The sequence below is a fragment of the Dipodomys spectabilis genome, unplaced genomic scaffold (assembly GCF_019054845.1).
Source record: "Dipodomys spectabilis isolate Male_0828 unplaced genomic scaffold, ASM1905484v1 ptg000018l, whole genome shotgun sequence".
Lineage (NCBI taxonomy): Eukaryota > Metazoa > Chordata > Mammalia > Rodentia > Heteromyidae > Dipodomys > Dipodomys spectabilis.
This window is the reverse complement of record NW_024870695.1, coordinates 2,632,948-2,652,730: the sequence shown is the minus strand read 5'-3', so window position 1 is coordinate 2,652,730 and position 19,783 is coordinate 2,632,948. Positions and strand designations below refer to the sequence as shown.

The 19,783-nt window shown below is 46.7% G+C and overlaps 1 protein-coding gene and 1 non-coding gene across 2 annotated transcripts in view; both read left to right on the top strand.

Annotated features, from left to right (window-relative positions):
* Positions 1 to 6,787: 6,787 nt before the first annotated feature.
* LOC122103615 lies at positions 6,788 to 7,004 on the top strand. Its single transcript, XR_006146790.1, has one exon. It is a non-coding gene; the product is annotated as a small nucleolar RNA U3 (small nucleolar RNA).
* A 7,356-nt stretch (positions 7,005 to 14,360) lies between these two features.
* The window catches only part of Cops3 (COP9 signalosome subunit 3), a 34,865-nt gene continuing 29,442 nt past the window's right edge, over positions 14,361 to 19,783 (top strand). Inside the window, exon 1 of the mRNA XM_042673953.1 lies at positions 14,361 to 14,536. Coding sequence (XP_042529887.1) covers positions 14,482 to 14,536 — 55 coding nt within the window. The 5' untranslated portion in view covers positions 14,361 to 14,481. The remainder of the gene's footprint in view (positions 14,537 to 19,783) is intronic.

Sequence of the window (19,783 nt, the reverse complement as noted above, 5' to 3'; positions counted from 1 at the left end):
ATAGTTATGTGTTCAATAACCTCACGCATACACTTAACAAACAGGGTTGTTTTGTTGTTATTGTTGTTGTTTGTTTGCTTGTTTTCTACCAGTACTGGATCTTGAACTCAGGGCCTAGTCACTGTCCCTTACCCGAACCATATCTCCACTTCTGGCTTTTTGCTGGTTAATTGGAAATGAGTCTCTTGAGCGGACTTGGAAGCATGGTTTTTAGATTATAGAGCATCTAGATCAATAAATTGCTTTGTTTTGGTCAATCATTGTGGCTTGAACTCAGAGCCTGGACATTATCCCTGAGCTCTTTTGCTCAAGGCTAGTGCTCTACCACCTTGAGTCACAGTACTTCTGGTTTTCTGGTGGTTAACTAGAGATAAGAGTCTGTCGACATTCCTGGCCAGCCTGCTTCAAACTGTGATCCTCAGATCTCATCCTCCTGAGCAGCTAGGATTACAGGCATTATAGGCAGGATTACCAGTGGCCAGCATACAGTTTTTTTAGTGCCTTGAACAAAACAGATAGTCTTTTTTTTTTTTTTGCCAGTCTTGGGCCTGAACTCTGGGCCTGGGCCCTGTCCCTCAGCTCTTCAACTCAAGGCTAGCGCTCTACCACTTGAGCCACAGTGCCACTTCCAGCCTTTTCTGCTTATATGGTGCTCAGGAATCGAACCCAGAGCCTCATGCATGCAAGACAAGCACTCTACCACTGAGCCACCTTCCCAGCCCAGAGCAGATACTCTTTTATTCTTCTTTTTTTCTTTTTGCGTCGGTTGTGGGGCTTGAACTCTAGGCTTGGGTGCTGTCCCTGTACTCTTCAGCTCAAGGCGAGCGCTCTACCAGTTGAGCCACACCACCACTTCTGGTTTTCTAGTGGTTTATTGGAGGTAAGAGTCTCACGGACTTTCCTGCCCCTGCTGGCTTTGAGCCAGAATCCTCAGATCTCAGTCTCCTGAGTAGGTAGGATTACAGGCGTAAGCCATCGGCACTTTGCTCAGATACTCTTAATACTCTTAATAATAGGTAAGAAAAATAAAGATGTTTGTACTGAGGAGGGCAAGTATAGCCCCTCCTTTTTCTGTTTGCTGCATATTGCTACATGCAATCCTGCCATGATGTGATGCCACACACTGCCCTCATCAGAAGCTGAACTAATACCCAATCTTGAACTTTAAACATCTGGAACTGTGAGCCAAATAAACTTCCTTTCTTCCTAAGTAGTTTGCCTCAGGCATGTCATTACAGTAGTGAAAACCAACTGCTACAGTCATTAAAGGCTCCTTGAGAACCCTGAGACTTAGAGCCATGTGACACTCTGGCTCTGAACTGCTTGGCTGAAGGGCTTTCAGATTCGTAACTCAGGAAGCAGGTGGCTCACACATGTAATCTTAGCTCCTCGGGAGGCTAAAATCTGAGAATTACAATGTGAAGCCAGCTGGGCAGGAACCTTGAGACTCATCTCCAATTAATCTCTAAAAAGCTAGAAATGGAGCCACCACTCAAGTGGTACAGCCCAGCTCCTGACCTATGTTCTCTCCTCTGTTCTTCTGTCTCTTCAGCTATCCAAAACAGAGGCCACTGGTTGAAGAAAGTTTAGCACCAATGCCAGGAGGGGGTAGAACCTCAGATCCATATGATGTTCTTGCTCTCTCTGTAGAGTTGTTTGTACTTGTCCCTACCCTGTGCTGGTCTCATTCATCTGTATGTGACAGCTCTTTTCACCATTTCGGGTGGCTTGCTTGCTCGTGCTGTTGAAGAAGCCAGTAGTCTTGGTCTTTGCCTTTCTGAGAATAAATAAAAGTTACACTTTAAGTTTCTATGGAAAAGCAGAAAAGAGGAAGAAGAATCCAGTTGTCTGATAAGGAAAGGTATGCAATGTTTTTCAAAAATGTGGGGCTCAAGCCGGGCACCGGTGGCTCACGTCTGTAATCCTAGCCACTCAGGAGGCTGAGATCTGAGGATCGCCATTCAAAGCCAGCCTGGGCAGGAAATTCCATGAGACTCTTATCTCCAATAAACCATTAGAAAAACAGAAGTGGCACTGTGGCTCAAGTGGTAGAGCGCCCACCATGAGCTGAAAAGCCCAGGGACAGCACCCAAGCCTAGAATTCAAGCCCCATGACTGACCAAAAAAAAAAAAAATGTGGTGCCCAAGGAACCAAATTACATGTAAAGGATTTTAACAATATTAAAAACATTTGTGGGGGCTGGAAAGGTGGCTCAGTGGTAGAGTGCTTGCCTTGTATGCATGAGGCCCTGGGTTCGATTCCTCAGCACCACATGAGCAGAAAAGGCTGGAAGTGGCACTGTGGCTCAAGTAGTAGAGTGCTAGCCTTTAGCTGAAGACCTCTGGGATAGCCCCCAGACCCAGAGTTCAAGCCCCACATAAAAAAAAAAATTGTGTTTCAAAGTATACAATCGAGAGGAAAAACACAACCCACAGAACAGAAGAAAAATCTGCTAACTATTCTTTTTTTGGGGGTGGGGGCTCCGGTTGTGGGGCCTGAACTCTGGGCCTGGGTGCTATCCCTCAGCTCTTCAGCTCAAGGCTAGCACTCTACCACTTGAGCCACAGCACCACTTCTGGCTTTTTTTCTTTTTGCTTATGTGGTGCTGAGGAATCAAACCCAGGGCCTCATGCATGCAAGGCAAGCGCTCTACCACTGAGCCACCTTCCCAGCCCATCTGCTAAATATTCTTATGAAATATCCTTTTATAGAAAAAGGACTTGTGTCCAGAATATATAAAGAACTCTTACCATTCAACAATAAAATAGAAATAGCTTCATGTACCAAGTGCTGATGATTCAACTCTGTAACCCTAGCTACTCAGAAGGCTGATATTTTGGTCGGTCGTGGGGCCTGAACTCTGAGCCTGGGCACTGTCCCTCAGCGCTTCAGCTGTAGACTAGCGCTCTACCACTTGAGCCCCACTTCTGGCTTTTTCTGCTTATGTGGTGCTGAGGAATCGAACCGAAGACCTCATGCATGCAAGGCAAGCACTCAACAACTGAGCCACCTTCCCAGCCAGGCTGATATCTTTTTTTTTTGGTTGGTCTTGGGGCTTGAACTCTGGGCCTGGGTGCTGTACCTCAGCTCTTCAGCTCAAGGCGAGTGCTCTACCACTTGAGCTACAGCGCCACATCCGGTTTTCTGGTGGTTTATTGGAGATAGGAGTCTCACAGTCTTTCCTGCTCGGGCTGGCTTTGAACCTTGATCCTCAGATATCAGCCTCCTGAGTAGCTAGGATTACAGGCATGAGCCACCAGCGCCCGGCCCAGCTGATATCTTATGAGTTCAGTTCCCTTAGCTTTTTCACTCAAGGCTGTTACTCTACCACTCAAGGACATATCTCTAATTTGGACTTTTTGCTGTTTTTTGTTTTGTTTTGTTTGTTTTTTTGGGTCCGGTCATGGGGCCTGAACTCTGGGCCTGGGCACTGTCCCTCAGCTCTTCAGCTCAAAGCTAGCCCCTTGAGCCACAGCACCACTTCCGGCTTTTTTTTATGTGGTGCTGAGGAATCAAACCCAGGGCCTCAGGCATGCAAGGCAAGTGCTCTACCACTGAGCCACCTTTCCAGCCTGTTGTTTTTTTGTTTTAAGAGTCTCAGGAGCCGGGCACTGGTGGCTTATGCCTGTAAATCTAGATACTCAGGAGGCTAAGATCAGAGGATTGTGATTCAAAGCCAGCCCAGGTAGAAAAGTCTGTGAGACTCTTATCTTCAGTTAACCACCAGAAAACCATAAGTGGATCTGTGGCTCAAGTGGTAGCCTTGAGCTGAAAAGTCTCACGGACAGTGCCCAGCCCCTGAGTTCAAGCCCTACAAGTAACAAAAAAAGAATCTCATGGACTTTGCTTTGTCTGGTTTTGAACCAAGTTCTGACTTCAACTTGATTTCCTTAGTGCTTCATCTTGGAAATTCTGTAAACACTTTGGGATACAGGTCGTGTGTGTGTGTGTGTGTGTGTGTGTGTGTGTGTGTGTGTGTGTGTGTGTGTATGTATGAATAATATATATATATATATATATATATATATATATAATTTCCCAGTATTTTCTCTCTGTGTAAAGCCAACTCAGTGGAGAAAGGATAGTCTTTTTCAGCAAGAAGTGTTGGAACAATTAAATATTTTTTTAGCAAAAACAGTTCACACCTAGCAGGACAGCTATTATTGTTTTTTTAAAAACCTAGGAGCCAGACATGGTGGCTCATGCCTATAATCCTAGCTACTCAGGAGGCTGAGATCTGAGGAAAACCAGAAATGCCACTGTGGCTCAAGTGGTAGAGCTCTTGCCTTGAGCCAAAGACCTCAGGGACAGTGCCCAGGCCCAGGGTTCAAGCCTGATTGAAAAAAAAAAAAAACCTACAAGTGTCTGGAAGAGACATGACCAACAAAAAGAAAGAAAGCAAGAAAGCAATGAAGGAAGGAAGGAAGGAAAGAAAGAGAGAGAGAGGGAGAAAGAAAAAATGAAAGAAAAGAAAAAGAATTAAATTCTAGCACAGGCTACAACATGGGTGAAGCTTGAAAATGAGCTAGCCACAAGAAAAGAAACATTGTAGGATCCGCCTCTTTTTGGGGGTAGTCAAGTTCATAGAATATGAGAATGATCACTGCCAGGGAAAGAGGAAAATGAGGAGTTGTTTAAGGGGTATATAGTTTCAGGATTTGCAGTGTGAAAATATTCTGGGAATTAGTTGCAAAACAATGTAAATAGACAACACTGCTGAACTGTAGACTTAAAAATGGTTTAGATTAAGCTGGGCGCTGGTGGCTCACGCCTGTAATCCTTGTTACTCAGGAGGCTGAGATCTGAGGATCAAAGTTAAAGCCAGCCCGGGCAGGAGAGATCGTGAGACTCCTATCTCCAATAAACCACCAGAAAACCAGACGTGGCGCTGTAGCTCAAGTGGTAGAGCACTCGCCCTGAGCTGAAGTGTGCAGGGACAGTGCCCAGGCCCAGAGTTCAAGCCCCAAGACCGACCAAAAATTTAAAAAAAATAATAATAATAAAAATAAATGGTTTAGATTGCTGGGTGCTGGTGGCTCACACCTATAATCCCAGCTACTTAGGGGCTGAGATCTGAGAATTGCAGTTCAAATCCAGCTCAGGCAGAAAAATCTGACTCCAATTAAGCACCAGAAAGCCGGAAGTGGAGCTATAGAGCTGTAGGTCAAAGTGGTAGAGCACTAGCTTTGAGCAAAAGAACTCAGGAGCGGTACCAAGGCCCTGAGTTCAAGCCCCATGGCAGACAAAACTAAAAGGCTGAGTTTGATGCCAGCCCAGGCAGGAAAGACTATGAAATTAATCTCCAATCAACTACCAATAAACCAGAAGTGGAGTGCTAGCCATGAGTAAAGAATCTCAAAGACAGGGCCCAGGCTCTAAATTCAAGCCACAGAATCAGCATCTAAATAAATAAATAATGTTTACCAAGTCCAGAGTTCAAGCTCCACAACCAACAACAACAAAAAAAATGTTTAGATGGTTGCTAGATGATTATTGTCTTCCTACCCTCCTTTTTTTTCCTGCTCTTCATTACTCTCAGACTAACTGGTAGGCAAAACAAATTTCCATTCACTGAATTTAGGAAGATGGACTTGTTACTTCCTATGCTCTCATTGAAATCCTTAGTTCCTTGATTTCTTCCAGGTCTTCCTTTACAAGTCCCTGCTTAAAATGTAAAGTGGGGAGAGGGAGCTGGGAAGGTGGTAGAGTGCTTGCCACACATGCATGAGGCCCTGGGCTCGATTCCCCAGCACTATTTAAGCAGAAAATGGCGCTGTGGCCCAAGTGGCAGAGTGCTCGCCTTGAGCTAAATAGCTGAGGGACAGCTCCCAGGCCCAGAGTTCAGGCCCCACGACCGACCAAAAAAATAGTCCAATAGTAACGTCTGTGTATTTGGACTCATTGAATTCAAACCCCAGTACTGCCAACATTAATTAAATTTATTTATTTTTGTCAGTCAAGGGGGCTGAACTCTGAGCCTGGGCACTGTCCCTCAGCACTTCAGCTCAAGGCTAGCGCTCTACCACTTGAGCCACAGCACCACTTGCAGCTTTTCTCTGCTTCTGCGGTGCTGAGGAATCGAACCCAGGACCTCACGCATGTGAGGCGAGCACTCCACCACTGAGCCACCTTCCCGGCCCCTTAAATTTGTTGTTAAGATGACATATCAGAGGTGTTTGATCTGTTCAGGTCATGGCAGGGTCCTTTTTGTTTTTGTGCCAGTCCTGAGGCTTGGGCGCTTTGAGCTGCTTTCGCTCAAGGTCAGCATGCTACCACTTGAGCCACAATGCCACTTCCCGCTTCCCACTTTATGTGGTACTGAGGAATCGAACCCAGGGCTTAATGCATGCTAGGTAAGCACTCTACCACTGAGCCACAGTCTCAGCCTTTTTAGTTACTGTTTAAAGCGGCGATGGGAATTGAATCCGACACGGCAGGTAAAGCGCTGTGCGACGGAACGTTATCCTCGGCTCCACGGCGCACTCTGTTCGCGTCAGTATTGTTGCGCAAACCTTACGCGCCACGGAAGTGAGGGGGCGGTGTTGGAAACTGGCGAGCGATTGGATTGGTTGTTCAGTCACTGTATGCTAATGAGCATAAAATTTGATATGACGGCAAAATCTGAGTTGCTCGAAATTCTTTGCAAATTATGAAAACAAAAGATATTCTGTAGGACACTCTGCTCTATACTCACCTGGGGGCGGAGATATTAATTTATGAATAACTCACCGTAAGCAAAATATGTGTTGATTTTTCTGACCCGGGAAGGACGGACCACTTTCCGTTAAGACTATACTTTCAGGGATCATTTCTATAGTTCGTTACTAGAGAAATCTCACTGATCGTGTAGAGCACCCGAAACCACGAGGAAGAGGCGTAGTGTTCTCTCCTGAGCGTGAAGCCGGCACTAGGTGTTGCTTTAATGCAACTGCCTTTTGCCATTGATGATCGTTCTTCCCTTCCTTTGGGAAAGGTTAGAGGGAGAGAACGCAGTCTGAGTGGTTTTCGGCTTCTTAAAGTTGGTTTAAGAAAAGCTCACGTGTATTCAGGCTTTTTTAAGTGCTAGTAGTTTCTTGTTCAATGCTTTGGCGCTTTCGATATCCTTTTGGTGCAGTGTTTATTGTGGGACTAAATACTGGCGCAAGGCAGTTTTTTTAAGGGTAGAATCTTTGTTTTTGTTTTTCTGCTAGTGGACGAAGACGAAGCTTTATTGTCCTGGTTGCCTCTGAAATTTTTCATAGCTCAATTTTTCTTCACTCATCTTTTATCTTCAAGACTGCCTGTTATTTGAGATGAGAAGCTGGTGGGAAACTTTGTAATACTCTAGTTTTGTTGTTAATGCTCTTTGTTTGTGTTGGTCGGTCCCTGAGGTTTACACTCAGGCGTTTGGGTGTTGTCCTTGGCTTTTGGCTCAAAGCTAACTCTCTGCCATTTCGAGCCACAGTGCCAGTTTGGGTTTTCTAGTGGTATTAGAAGTAAGTCTTGGAAGCTAGACTGCCCCCAACTGTCTTTGAACTGTCAGCCTCAGATCTCAGCTTTCTGAGTTAGGATTATTAGGTGTGAGACACTGGTATTTGGCTTCTGTAAGATTTATCTCCAATTAACTACCAAAAAAAAAAAAAAAAAACAAACCAAAAAACTGACATAGAGCTGTGGCTCAAATGGTAGAAAGCAGGTCTTGAGTACAAAAGCACCCTGGCCCTGAGTTTAAGCCCCACCTGAATCATGATCCTCAGATCTCAGGCTCCTAAATAAGATTCCAGGCTTGAGCCACCAGTGCCCTGCTGTAACTATCTTATTCCTATTTGGTCTTCTCTATTTTCTAAATTTTTTATTTTATTTTATTCAGTCTTGAGGTTTGTGGGCACTGTCCCTGACTCCCCTTGGTGATTGTGGGCACTGTCCTGACTCCTTTTGCTCAAGTTACCACTTGAGCACAGCACCACTTCTGGCTTTTTCTGTTTAGGTGGTACTTACTGAGGAATCAAACCCAGGGCTTCATGCATGCTAGGCAAGCACTCTACCACTAAGCCACATTCCCAGTCCATTGGACTGTAAACTTCTAGAGGCAGGGTCTGTGTCATTCATCACCAGCAACCCTTAGCTGCCAGTGCTCGATGGGGGCTTGGTAAGGAAAGTAGGCCCATAGAACAGCCGGAAAGGAAATAAGAGAGGCCTGGAAAGAAAACTAGTTTGATCCAGAGCCCTGGAGGGGCAGAGGGAGGGAACTAGTACAGAAATCATGATTTAAAAGGGGTAAGGGGAAATTTTGCCACTAAGCCACATTTCCAGCCCCTAAACCAGTTTAAACTATGCTTGCTGTAAGTTGCAATGTTCTATAGGAAAACCCTGATCTCTTGAGTTGTTGTGAAGGAGCTGAGAATGGCAGTTGTGTCTTGTTGAGACTTCATGGTTTCAAGTATGTTTACAAATGTTAAAGGTGGACATGGCAGGAAAGATAGTTGATTTCCAATCCCCTCCATTGTAGGAAGGCTTTTGACTGTGCTGCCAACTCTTCACTGAGCACAGCTCGTATGGGTGTGTCTGTCTTGGTGACAGGGGTGTTCATGTGCTGTCATGAGAGGAGCTTGAGTGGGGTTCTGATACTGGGTTGGTCCTATTTCCTAAACAGCACAGCATTTTCATTGTGTTGGGGATTGTAAGTAATCTAGAGGTGACTTAAAATATAACGGCAGCCAGGTGCTGGTGGCTCACACCTGTAATCCTAGCTATTCAGGAGGCTGAGATCTCGGGATCACAGTTCAAAGCCAGCCCAGGAAGGAAAGTCCATGAGACTCTTACCTCCAATAAACTACTCAGAAAACCAGAAGTGGGACTGTGGCTCAAGTGGTAGAGCACTAGCCTTGAGCTGAAAAGCTGAGGGACAGCTCCCAGGCCCAGAGTTCAAGCCCCATGACAGGGAAGGAAGGCAGGCAGGCAGGTAAGCCTGAACTTGGGCTGGGAATGTGGCTTCCTTGTAGAGTGCTTGCCTAGCATGCTTGAAGCCCTAGGTTTGATTCCTGAGTACCACATAAACAGAAAAAGCCAGAAGTGGTGCCATGGTTCAAGTGGTAGAATGTCAGCCTTGAGCAAAAGATTAGGGAGAGTGCCCTGAATTCAAGCCCCAGGACTGGCCAAAAAAAAAAAAAAAAAATCACAAAAAACAAACAGAAAAGTTCATTGTATTCGCTTTGTCATAAACTTGCTGCCCTGAGAGGTTCTATAGTAGTTACCAGAAGCCCTTGGATAGTAGAGCTTCCCTCTGATTGGGTTAGCCTGAGTCACATGGCCATCTTGGCTTGCTGTTATGGGGAAGTGAGGGCCGCTCCACTCTCTCCAAGTGCTCAGAGCTCCATGTTTGGTTGCGGGAGGCAGGCATATGCATTTTCTCACGGAAATGGGGTGGCTGAACAGTGTTTGCACCAGCACCAGACTAACCCCACTGGCAGTTTTCTCTTCCTGAAACACACAAAACTTGTGTGAGTCTTTTTTTTTTTGGTCGGTCGTGGGGCTTGAACTCTGGGCCTGGGCGCTGTCCCTCAGCTCTTCAGCTCAAGGCTAGCGCTCTACTGCTTGAGCTACAGCCCCACTTCCGGTTTTCTGGTGATTTATTGGAGATAGGAGTTTCACAGTCTTTCCTGCTCGGGCTGGCTTTGAACCTTGATCCTCAGATCTCAGCCTCCTGAGTAGCTAGGATTACAGGCGTGAGCCACCAGTGCCCGGCTTGTGTGAGTCTTAAGACCTCTGTTCTCCATGCATGTTCCTGTTTTGAACTCTCTGGCCTCAGATCTCTTTTAGTGGCTTCTTCTCACCCTCAGACCTCAAAAATATCACGGCCTTTCCTTCCTATGGACAATCACTGTCTTTGATTTTCTCCACAGTGCATATGACTTTCTGAATTTGTCCTGTTTACTTGCTAATTATCTTCATTTCCCAGCCAGAACCTCATATCACCAAGGACTTCTTCTTTATCAAGGATACATCCCTAGCATGAAGCACAGGGTTTGTATTTCTTTGACACAAAGTAAATATGTGTTCAAAGAATGAAAGAATAAAGGATTCAAAGTATCAGCTCATTCACTGATGTGGCAGTAGTCTATCTTTTAGACTTGTCTCCAGTAATTCCTACGTTTTACAGATGACCTGCTTAAGAACAAAAATAAGGCCAAGTGTCCATGGCCTGTAATACTAACTACTCAGGAGGCTTAGATCTGAGGATTGCAGTTCGCAGACAGCCCAAGCAGAAAAGTCTCTGTAAGACTTTTTTTTTTGGTTGGGTCGTGGGGCCTGAACTCTGGGCCTGGGCGCTGTCCCTCAGCTCTTCAGCTCAAGGCAAGCACTCTACCACTTGAGCCACAGCGCCACTTCTGGCTTTTTTCTTATGTGGTGCTGAGGAACCGAACCCAGGGCCTCAGGCATGCAAGGCAAGCGCTCTACCAATGAGCCACCTTCCCAGCCCCCTCTCTGTAAGACTCTTATCTCCAATTAATCACTCAAAAACTGGAAGTGGTGCTGTGGCTCAAAGTGATAGAGCACTAGCCTTGAGCAAAAGAGCTCAGGTGCAACACCAGGCCCTGAATTCAAGCCCCATGACTGACAAAAAATTAAAAAAATCAGAATATATTCAAGGTTATCTTTGTAATCTCAAGTCTTCCAATTTATTCACAAGAGAAAGACAGAAGAGTAGAATTGCGTTTGGGTATTTTGAAGTAAGTGTAATTTATCCCACCCCAACCTATAAGACCTCTTACTTCGGTGTGCTTCAGAATTCCTTGAAAGAGCTTGTGAACTGGGCTGGGAATATGGTTTAGTGGTAGAGTGCTTGCCTAGCATGCATGAAGCCCTGGGTTTGATTCCTCAGTACCACATAAACAGAAAAAACAAGAAGTGGCGCTGTGGCTCAAGTGGCAGAGCACTAGCCTTGAGCAAAAGAAGCACAGGGACAGTGCCCAGGCCCTGAGTTCAAGCCCCAGGACTAACTAGGAAAAAAAAATAGATAGATAGATAGATAGATAGATAGATAGATAGATAGATAGATAGATAGATAGATAGAAAAAGAAAAAAAAAGTCTGTGAACTCCCCTTTGTTTCTGAAAGAAGTCTAGCCTGGGGGGGGGGGGGGGGTTCCCTGAACTTGCATTTCCAGTAAGTGTCCCAGATACTGCTACTCCTGATGTGTGTGTGTGTGTGTGTGTGTGTGTGTGTGTGTGTGTGTGTATGTAATCTTACTTTAGAGCAGAAGCCACAATCGGAATCAATAACATGTCAAAGCATGAAGTGCTTTACTTCTCTGAAACATTGTCATCTTTTGCTAAAAACCATGTATATCTCTGTGTCTTCTAAATCAAAACATCTGTCTCTAGTGCTGCCACAGATCAAAGACCGAGGATGACTGCCGCCATCATGAGGGAGCATGTCCATGTAAGAGGATAGTGCTAAAGTCAGTCCTGTGTACCTGTCTCCAACTGACCAACTTATTTCCATCCCTGTTAAGAATGGAAAGCAAGGGACTGGGAAGGTGGCTCAGTGGTAGAGCGCTTGCCTTGCATGCCTGAGGCCCTGGGTTCGATTCCTCAGCACCACATAAGCAAAAAGAAAAAAGCCAGAAGTGGCGCTGTGGCTCAAGTGGTAGAGCGCTAGCCTTGAGCTGAAGAGCTGAGGGACAGCGCCCAGGCCCAGAGTTCAGGCCCCACGACCGGACCCAAAAAGAAAAAAGAAAAAAAAAAAAAAAAAGAATGGAAAGCAAGTGCTAATTTACCACTAAGCCATAGCCCATACCCCTATAGTAGCTTCTTAATGGGCTCTTTTGGAGTTATTGCATGAAACCAGACTGGTGGTTTCATTTTTCCTTTTGCCAAGAGTGGGGCTTGAACTCAGAAAGGGCCTCATGGTCTTGCTTAGCTTTTTCTATGCAAGACTAGAGGGCTTTACACTTTAGCTACATATCCTCTTCTGGCATTTTGTTGATTAGTTGGAGAGCTCTTGTAGCTGGCTTCAAACCAGAATCCTGAGAGCCTCCTGTGTAGCTATGATCATAGTTGTGAGCCATCAGTACACTGCACAGACCTATGCTTGCTTTATTTATTTATTTATTTGCTTATTTATTTATTTATTTATATTTTTTCTGGTCTTGGAGTTTGAACTCACCTAGGCACTGTCTCCCTGAGCTTTATACTCAAGGCTAGTGCTTTACCACCTGAACCACAACTCCCCTTCTGGCATGCCTGCCTGCCTGCCTGCCTTCCTCCCCTCCTTCCTTCTCTTCCTTCCTTCCTTTCTTCCTTCCTCCTTTCCTTCTCTTCCTTCCTTTCTCTCTTTTTTTTTTTTTGGTCTGGTCATGGGGCCTGGACTGGACTCTGGGTCTGGGCGCTGTCCCTCAGCTCTTCAGCTCAAGGCTAGCGCTCTACCACTTGAGCCACAGGACCATTTCTGGCTTTTTTCTTTTTGCTTATGTGGTGCTGAGGAATTGAACCCAGGGCCTCATGCATGCAAGGCAAGCACTCTACCACTGAGCCACCTTCCCTGCCTGCCTTCCTGCCTTTCTTTCTTTCTTTCTCTTTCTTTCTTCCTTTCTTTCTTTCTTTCTTTCTTTCTTTCTTTCTTTCTTTCTTTCTTTCTTTCTTTCTTTCTTTCTTTCTTTCTTTCTTTCTTTCTTTCTTTCTCTCTTTCTCTCTTTTTCTCTTTCTTTCATTCTTTCTTCTTTCTTTTGTGTAAGCCACTGGTGTTCAGTCAGATTTTAAGTTTTTTGTTTGTTTGTTTGGTCATGGGACTTGAACTGTGTGGGCCTGGGTACTGTCCTTGAGCTTGTCAGCCCAAGGCAAGCACTCCTAACACTTGAGCCACAGTGCTACTATGATAGTCCCCCTCCCCCCCCCAAAAAAAGTATTCTGCCAGACTTTTTTCCAAGACACATATCTATTCTTTTTTTTTTTTTTTGTCAGTCCTGGGGCTTGAACTCTGGGCCTGGGCACTGTCCCTCAGCTCTTCAGCTCAAGGCAAACGCTCTACCACTTGAGCTACAGCGCCACTTCCAGTTTTCTGGTGGTTTATTGGAGTCTCATGGTCCCTCCTGCCCTGGCTGGCTTTGAACTGCGATCCTCAGATCTCAGCCTCCTGCGCAGCGAGGATTACAGGCGTGAGCCACCAGCGCCCGGCTCTATTCTTAAAATAAGTACTTGTAGTCAGGTGCTAGTGGCTCATGCCCATAATCCTAGCCACTCAGGAGGCTGAGATCTGAAGATTGTGGTTCAAAGCCAACCCGGGCAGGAAAGTCCGTGGGACTCTATCTCCAATTAACCACCAGACAAGTGGAAGTGGTGCTGTGGCTCAAGTGGTAGAGCCTTGAGCTGAAGAGCTGAGGGACAGCACTCAGGCCCAAAGTTCAAGCCCCGTGACCGACAAGAAAGAAAGAAAAAAGTACTTTGTGCTTAGAGGAGTCATTTTCCCAACTATTTGATTTTCCAGGATAAATGTCTTTTTTTGTTTTTGGTTGGTCGTGGGGCCTGAACTCAGGGTCTGGGCGCTGTCCCTCAGCTCTTCAGCTCAAGGCTAGCGCTCTACCACTTGAGCCACAGAGCCACTTCTGGCTTTTTCTGCTTATGTGGATGTCTTTATGATGTCCCCGTTCAGTTTTCAGAGCACACTCTTTTGGGCCAACAAGCAAAGTCAGACGGAGAAAGCTGCTGTTCCCTCCATCCCTCCCTACCTCCCATCCTTCCTTCCTTCGACTTGAACTCAGGGAGTGGGCTCTGTCCCTGAGCCAGGCTAGCGCACTGATACTTGAGCCACAGCCCCATTTACTGATTTTTGCTGGTTAATTGGAGAGAAGAGTCTCACGGCCTTTCCTTCCCAGGCTGGCTCCGAACTGTAATCCTGGGGTTACAGGCGTGAGCCACCAGTGGCAGGTTCAGTATCTCCCTTGGGTGACAGTGCTTGCCCTCTATGTTGCTAGACGCTATTCTAAATGTTTCATGTGCTCAGGACATTTTGAGATCTTTACATATCGGAAAAGCAAGGCACGGGACTGCCAGGTAACTTGCTCAAATCACAAGCTGCTAACAGAAAAGGGACTTGAACCCCATCTACCAAGAGCCTACATTCTGCCTCCCAGGAAGATCACTCATGAAGGTATCTATCACGCAAATTCCCAGCAAAGCTCAAGCTGGAAAACGTGCTTAGTTACAAGTAGCGGCGACCACTCTCCATTTAGGGTGCGAAGAGATTTTTCACGGGCGCCCAAAACCAAGACAGAATGGGCGGGGCGGGGGAACTAACTTCCGGTTACGTTGAGCGGCGGAACCGTTTCCTTGGAAACAGCAGGGGGCATTCCAGCCGCGTGAGATCTCGCGGTGCTGGAGCAGGCGGAAGTGACGTCAAGTCGCCTTCAAGGCCCTCCAGTGTATCGCTGCGGCCCCTCCTCCCAGAGCGGCCGCCTTTTCCCGCGCGAGCTGCTCCTGCCGCTCGGGCCGCCTGCGGGAAAACATGGCGTCTGCCCTGGAGCAGTTCGTGAACAGTGTCCGACAGCTCTCAGCTCAAGGTAAGGCCCTGGGCTGTCGTAGAACTGGGCCTGGGTGGACCCTGAGGTTGGGCCTGCATCCCCAGGCACCAGCGCGGACGGCCGGGACCGCCTTCACAGACTAAACCTCTTCTCCTGAGGGGCTCAAGGTGGCGGAGCTTAGACCAGGGCGGGAGGGAACGCGGCCGGGCGTGAGCAGCACCCTCACTCGGGCCCTCAGCCTTGTCGCCGCCCGCCAGCCTCCCCGCTTTCGGGCCCTCGGGACACTCCTTCCCCGCCCCCCCTCCCCTCCCCGGCCCGGGCCCCAGCCACCGGCGCTCCGCTTGACAGTTTGGGGCGTGACTTCCGTTAGGCGCTTTCCTGAGCTCGTATTGGTTCGCTCGTCTCCTGTTCTCTTCGGTGATTGGTGCAGCACCCTGTCCGTCTTGGGCGGCCTGGCCGCCCCTAGCCTAGGCCTCTGGGAGCCGGCAGGAGGCGAGTCCTTTTTGGGCTCCTTGTTGGAGGCTCTCCTTGGCTGGACTCTCGGCCCTGGGCTGGCTCACGCTTGCCTGTTTTGGACTTGCAGGATAATGGCAAGGGAGCTCTCGCTTATAGAACTTCATTTCTAGAGGATAGAATTGTTACCTTGGCTCCGGACCCTTAGTTTTCATGCTGTTTGGCTAAATCAGCTCATCATCCTAATACACAGAATCTTGACGTCGAAGTCATTGATAGTAACTGTGTAGGTCCCTTTAATTATGTGTGCTTCGGTTTCTTCATCAGCAAATAAATCGCTATTATATGACGTTCGGGGGATTGAATGGAGAAACTGTAAAAATACTCGGTGCCTATGATTTGTGATAAAATCGGTACCGCTGCAAGTTATTCACAACCATTAGTTGTAAAGTCCTAAAGCTGTATGACCTTGGATAAGTCACCTTTAATCACTTTGAGTCCCATCTTCATTTGTAGAAAGGAGATGTTTTTGTGTCTGCCATACTGTTGCTGTAAGGCTTAAATAATCTAGTATGAGTCCTTGACTGTAGGAATCCATGCTTAGTAAATAATGGTTCTATCTTCCCTTCCTTTTGATACAAACGAAGTTTACAGATCAAATACAGGCTTACCTTTTTTTGTTTGTCTGTTTTGGCAGTAGTGGGGTATGAATTCGGCCTAGCTTGTTAGGTACTCTACTACCTGGGCCACCCTCTCTGCCCAGGCTTGCATGTGTTTAGTAATGAAGACACATTCATCATTTGTACCATAAATAATTTCTGCTTTCTGAGTTGTAATATGACTAGAAGATTGAGGTTGGAATCTCATTTAACTTCTGTGAGCATTTTTAATTCTCTCTCTCTCTCTCTTTTTGTCAGTCGTGAGCCCTGAACTCTGGGCCTGGGTACTGTCTCTCAGCTTTTCAGCTCAATGCTAGTACGCTACCACTTGAGCCACAGTGCTGCCACTTCTGGCCTTTTCTGCTTATGTAGTGCTGAGGAATCGAACCCAGGACCTCATGCTTCCGAGGCAAGCACTCTACCATTGAGACACCTTCCCAGCCCTGCATTTTAAATTCTCTAAGCTGATATTATAATTTACAAGATGAAAGAGGAATGTTGGGAGAATTAAGGAAGGTCTCTTACTTCAGCTTTGCTTCCTAATTTGTATAAGACACTGCTTTAGGGTCAGTCTGCTGAGCAAGATAAATATAATAACTTTCACTGCTGTCAGCTTCTCTGCCTATTTCAGCTGCTGCTACTCAGGATTTTCTTTCTCTCTTTCCTTTCCTTTCCTTTTTTTTTGGGGGGGGGGGGACGGTCGTGGGACTTGAACTCTGGGCCTGGGTGCTGTCCCTAGCTCTTCAGCTCAAGGCTAGTACTCTACCACTTGAGCCACAATGCCACTTCTGGTTTTCTGAATGGTTTTCTTTTTTTTTTTTTTTTTGGTCGTTTGTAGGCCTGAACTCTGGGCCTGGGTGCTGTCCCTCAGCTCTTCAGCTCAAGGCTAGCACTCTACCACTTGAGTGTCAGCCCCACTTCCGGCTTTTTCTGCTTATGTGGTGCTGAGGAATCCAACCTAGGGCCTCATGCATGCAAGGCAAGCACTCTACCACTGAGCCACCTTCCCAGCCCCTGAGTGGTCTTTTTGAGGTAAGAGTCTTAGGGACTTTCCTGCCTGGGCTGGTTTTGAACTGCAATCCTCAGATCTCAGCCTCCTGAGTAGCTAGGATTACAGGCATGAGCCAAAGGCACTCAGCTTTTTTTTTTTTTTTTTTTTGGGTCCGGTCGTGGGCCCTGAACTCTGGGCCTGGGCGCTGTCCCTCAGCTCTTCAGCTCAAGGCTAGCGCTCTACCACTTGAGCCACAGTGCTACTTCTGGCTTTTTTCTTTTTGCTTATGTGGTGCTGAGGAATCAAACCCAGGGTCTCAGGCATGCAAGGCAAGCGCTCTACCACTGTGCTACCTTCCCAGCCCCACCCGGCTTTTTGCTTGCTTGCTTGCTTGCTTGCTTGCTTGCTTGCTTGCTTGCTTGCTTCCTTCCTTCCTTCCTTCCTTCCTTCCTTCCTTCCTTCCTTCCTTCCTTCCTTCCTTCCTTCCTTCCTGTTCTGGGGCTTAAACTCAGAGCGTAGGCACTGTCCCTGAACTTTTTGGCTTAGACTAGTGCTCTGTTACTGGAGCCACAGTTTCACTTTCAGCTGTTTGGTGGAGATAAGTGTCTCATAGACCTTCCTGCCTGTGCTGGCTTTGAACCAGGATCCTCAGATCTCAGCCTTCTGAGTAGCTAGGATTATAGAAGTGAGCCACTGGGGCCCTGCAGTAATAAGGATTTTCTAATGTGCACCTAAAGTAAAGAGAATGTTATTTCCAGTATGCACTGATTAGAGAAAATTTCACTACACATTTCTCACTGGGTTCACATATATGACATATACTTTTGACTCTTCCATTGGCCTTGCACTTGTTAGCTATCTTATGCTTCCAGTGTCCTAGTTTTCATTGTAAGATTCAATTCCACATATAATTAATTCCACATATAATTGACAGGAATGAACATTTCCAGGTGTTTCAAATTGTTATAGAGCAGTGTGTTAAACAAAAGTGTAAATTCAGTGGGAAGAAGCTATTTCATTCTATTACTATATTCTAAAGTAAAATGGTGAGTTGGTATTAGCTCAGGAGAAATTTAATTTGTTTTGTAGTGCATGTAATAACAATGTTTTTCATGAAACACTGAATTTAAAAATGTAACTTAAGGACTGGGAAGGTGGCTCAGTGGAAGAGTGTTTGCATCGCATACGTGAGGCCCTGGGTTCAATTCCTTAGCACCATATAAGCAGAAAAAGCCATAAGTGGCGCTGTGGCTCAAGTCATAGAGTGTTAGCCTTGAGCTGAAGAGCTGAGGGACAGAGCCCTGGCCCAGAGTTCAGGCCCCACAACTGACCAAAAAGAAAAAAAAAGTTCAGGGACAATACCCAGGCCCTGAGTTCAAGCCCCAGGACTGGCAAAAACACAATAGAAATTTATCTAAATAAAAGAAAATAGAAATGGAAAAGTAGAAATATTGAAGGGGAAGCTCTAAAACTAATACCCATGAATTGACCCTTAGTCATATACATCTACTAGTGCCACTAGAGTGTCTGCCAGTCACCAGAATAACATCAAAATAGATCAAAAAGTACTAATTCAGGACTAATTAGGCTCTTTGCCTTTGTTGGTAAAGCATAGGTTGTGATATAGAGAAGACCAATGAGTCGGTTAGATTAATTCAACAAGCAATAGACACTGTATTCTGGAACTACATAAACAGGACTGTCTTGAATTTACTTTCAGTTACCTTACCACCACAATTCTATGTTAGCAAAAATGGGCACAGAAAGGGCAGATGTGTAGTATAATCATAGGGATGAGAGGGTGAAGTGAGGCTCAGAGGAGGCCTTAGGTGATTGTTAAGCGTGGAATAGAGGAGGAGAAGGCTGGACCTTGATGTGACCAAAGAGGGGTAGTAGCAGGATGTAAGAGTGGAAAAGTGGCAGGGGCCAGTTACTGAAGGGGCTTTGTAAGCCATGTGAAACATGGTGAGGCATTTAGATTCCCTTCCTTTCTTCCTTCCCCCCTCCCCTCCCCTCCCCTCCTTCCTGGTTGTGGGGCTTGAACTCTGGGCCTGGTTCTGTCCCTCAGCTATTCAACTCAAGGCTAGTGCCCTACCACTTGAGCCATAGCATCACTTTCCGTTTTCTGGTGGTTTACTGGAGATAGGAGTCTCATGGACTTTCCTGCCCAGGCTTACTTGGAACTGTGATCCTCAGATCTCAGCCTCCTGAGTAGCTAGGATTACTGGCATGAGCCACTGGCGTCAGATGGCATTTAGATTTCTTTTTTTTTTTTTTGGGGGGGGGGGGTCCGGTCATGGGGCCTGAACTCTGGGCCTGGGCACTGTCCCTCAGCTCTTCAGCTCATGGTTAGCGCTCTACCACTTGAGCCACAGCGCCACTTCTGGCTTTTTTCTTTTTGCTTATGTGGTGCTGAGGAATGGAACCCAGGGCCTCATGCATGCAAGGCAAGCGCTCTAGCACTGAGCCACCTTCCCAGCCCGGCATTTAGATTTCTTAAAGCCACTGGAGTAATTTAGCTGAGTTTCATTTAATTTCACTTCTCCCTCTCCCTGTCCCTCTCCCTCTCCCTCTCCCTCCCCCTCCCCCTCCCCCTCCCCCCTCTCTCCCTCCTCCTCCCCCTCCCCCTCACTCTGCCTCTCCCCCTCTCCCTCTCTCTGCCTCTCCCTCCCCCTCTCTCTCCTCTCTCCCCCCACCCCCAACCTGAACTAAGAGGCCTGGGTACTGTCTGTTAGCTTTTTTGCTTAAGGTTGACACTCGACCACTTGAGCCACACCTCTACCTCAGGCCTTTTGGAGATGACAATCTCAGCAACTTTCCTACCTGGGCTGATTTTGAACTTCAGTCTTCAGACTTTTACCTCCTGAGTAGCTAGGATTATAGGTGTGAGCTACTAGCACCCTTCTGTATTTCATCTTAGAAAGATTGGTCAGGGGCTGGGAAGGTGGCTCAGTGGAAGAGCGCATGCCTTGCATGCTCGAGGCCCTGGGTTCGATTCCTCAGCACCACATAAGAAAAAAGCCGGAAGTGGCACTGTGGCTCAAGTGGTAGACTGCTAGCCTTGAGCTGAAGAGCTGAGGGACAGCGCCCAGGCCCAGAGTTCAGGCCCCACGACCGGACCCCAAAAATAAATAAATAAATAAATAAATAAAAATTGTGTGGCCCCTTAAGTCGTACAAAAAA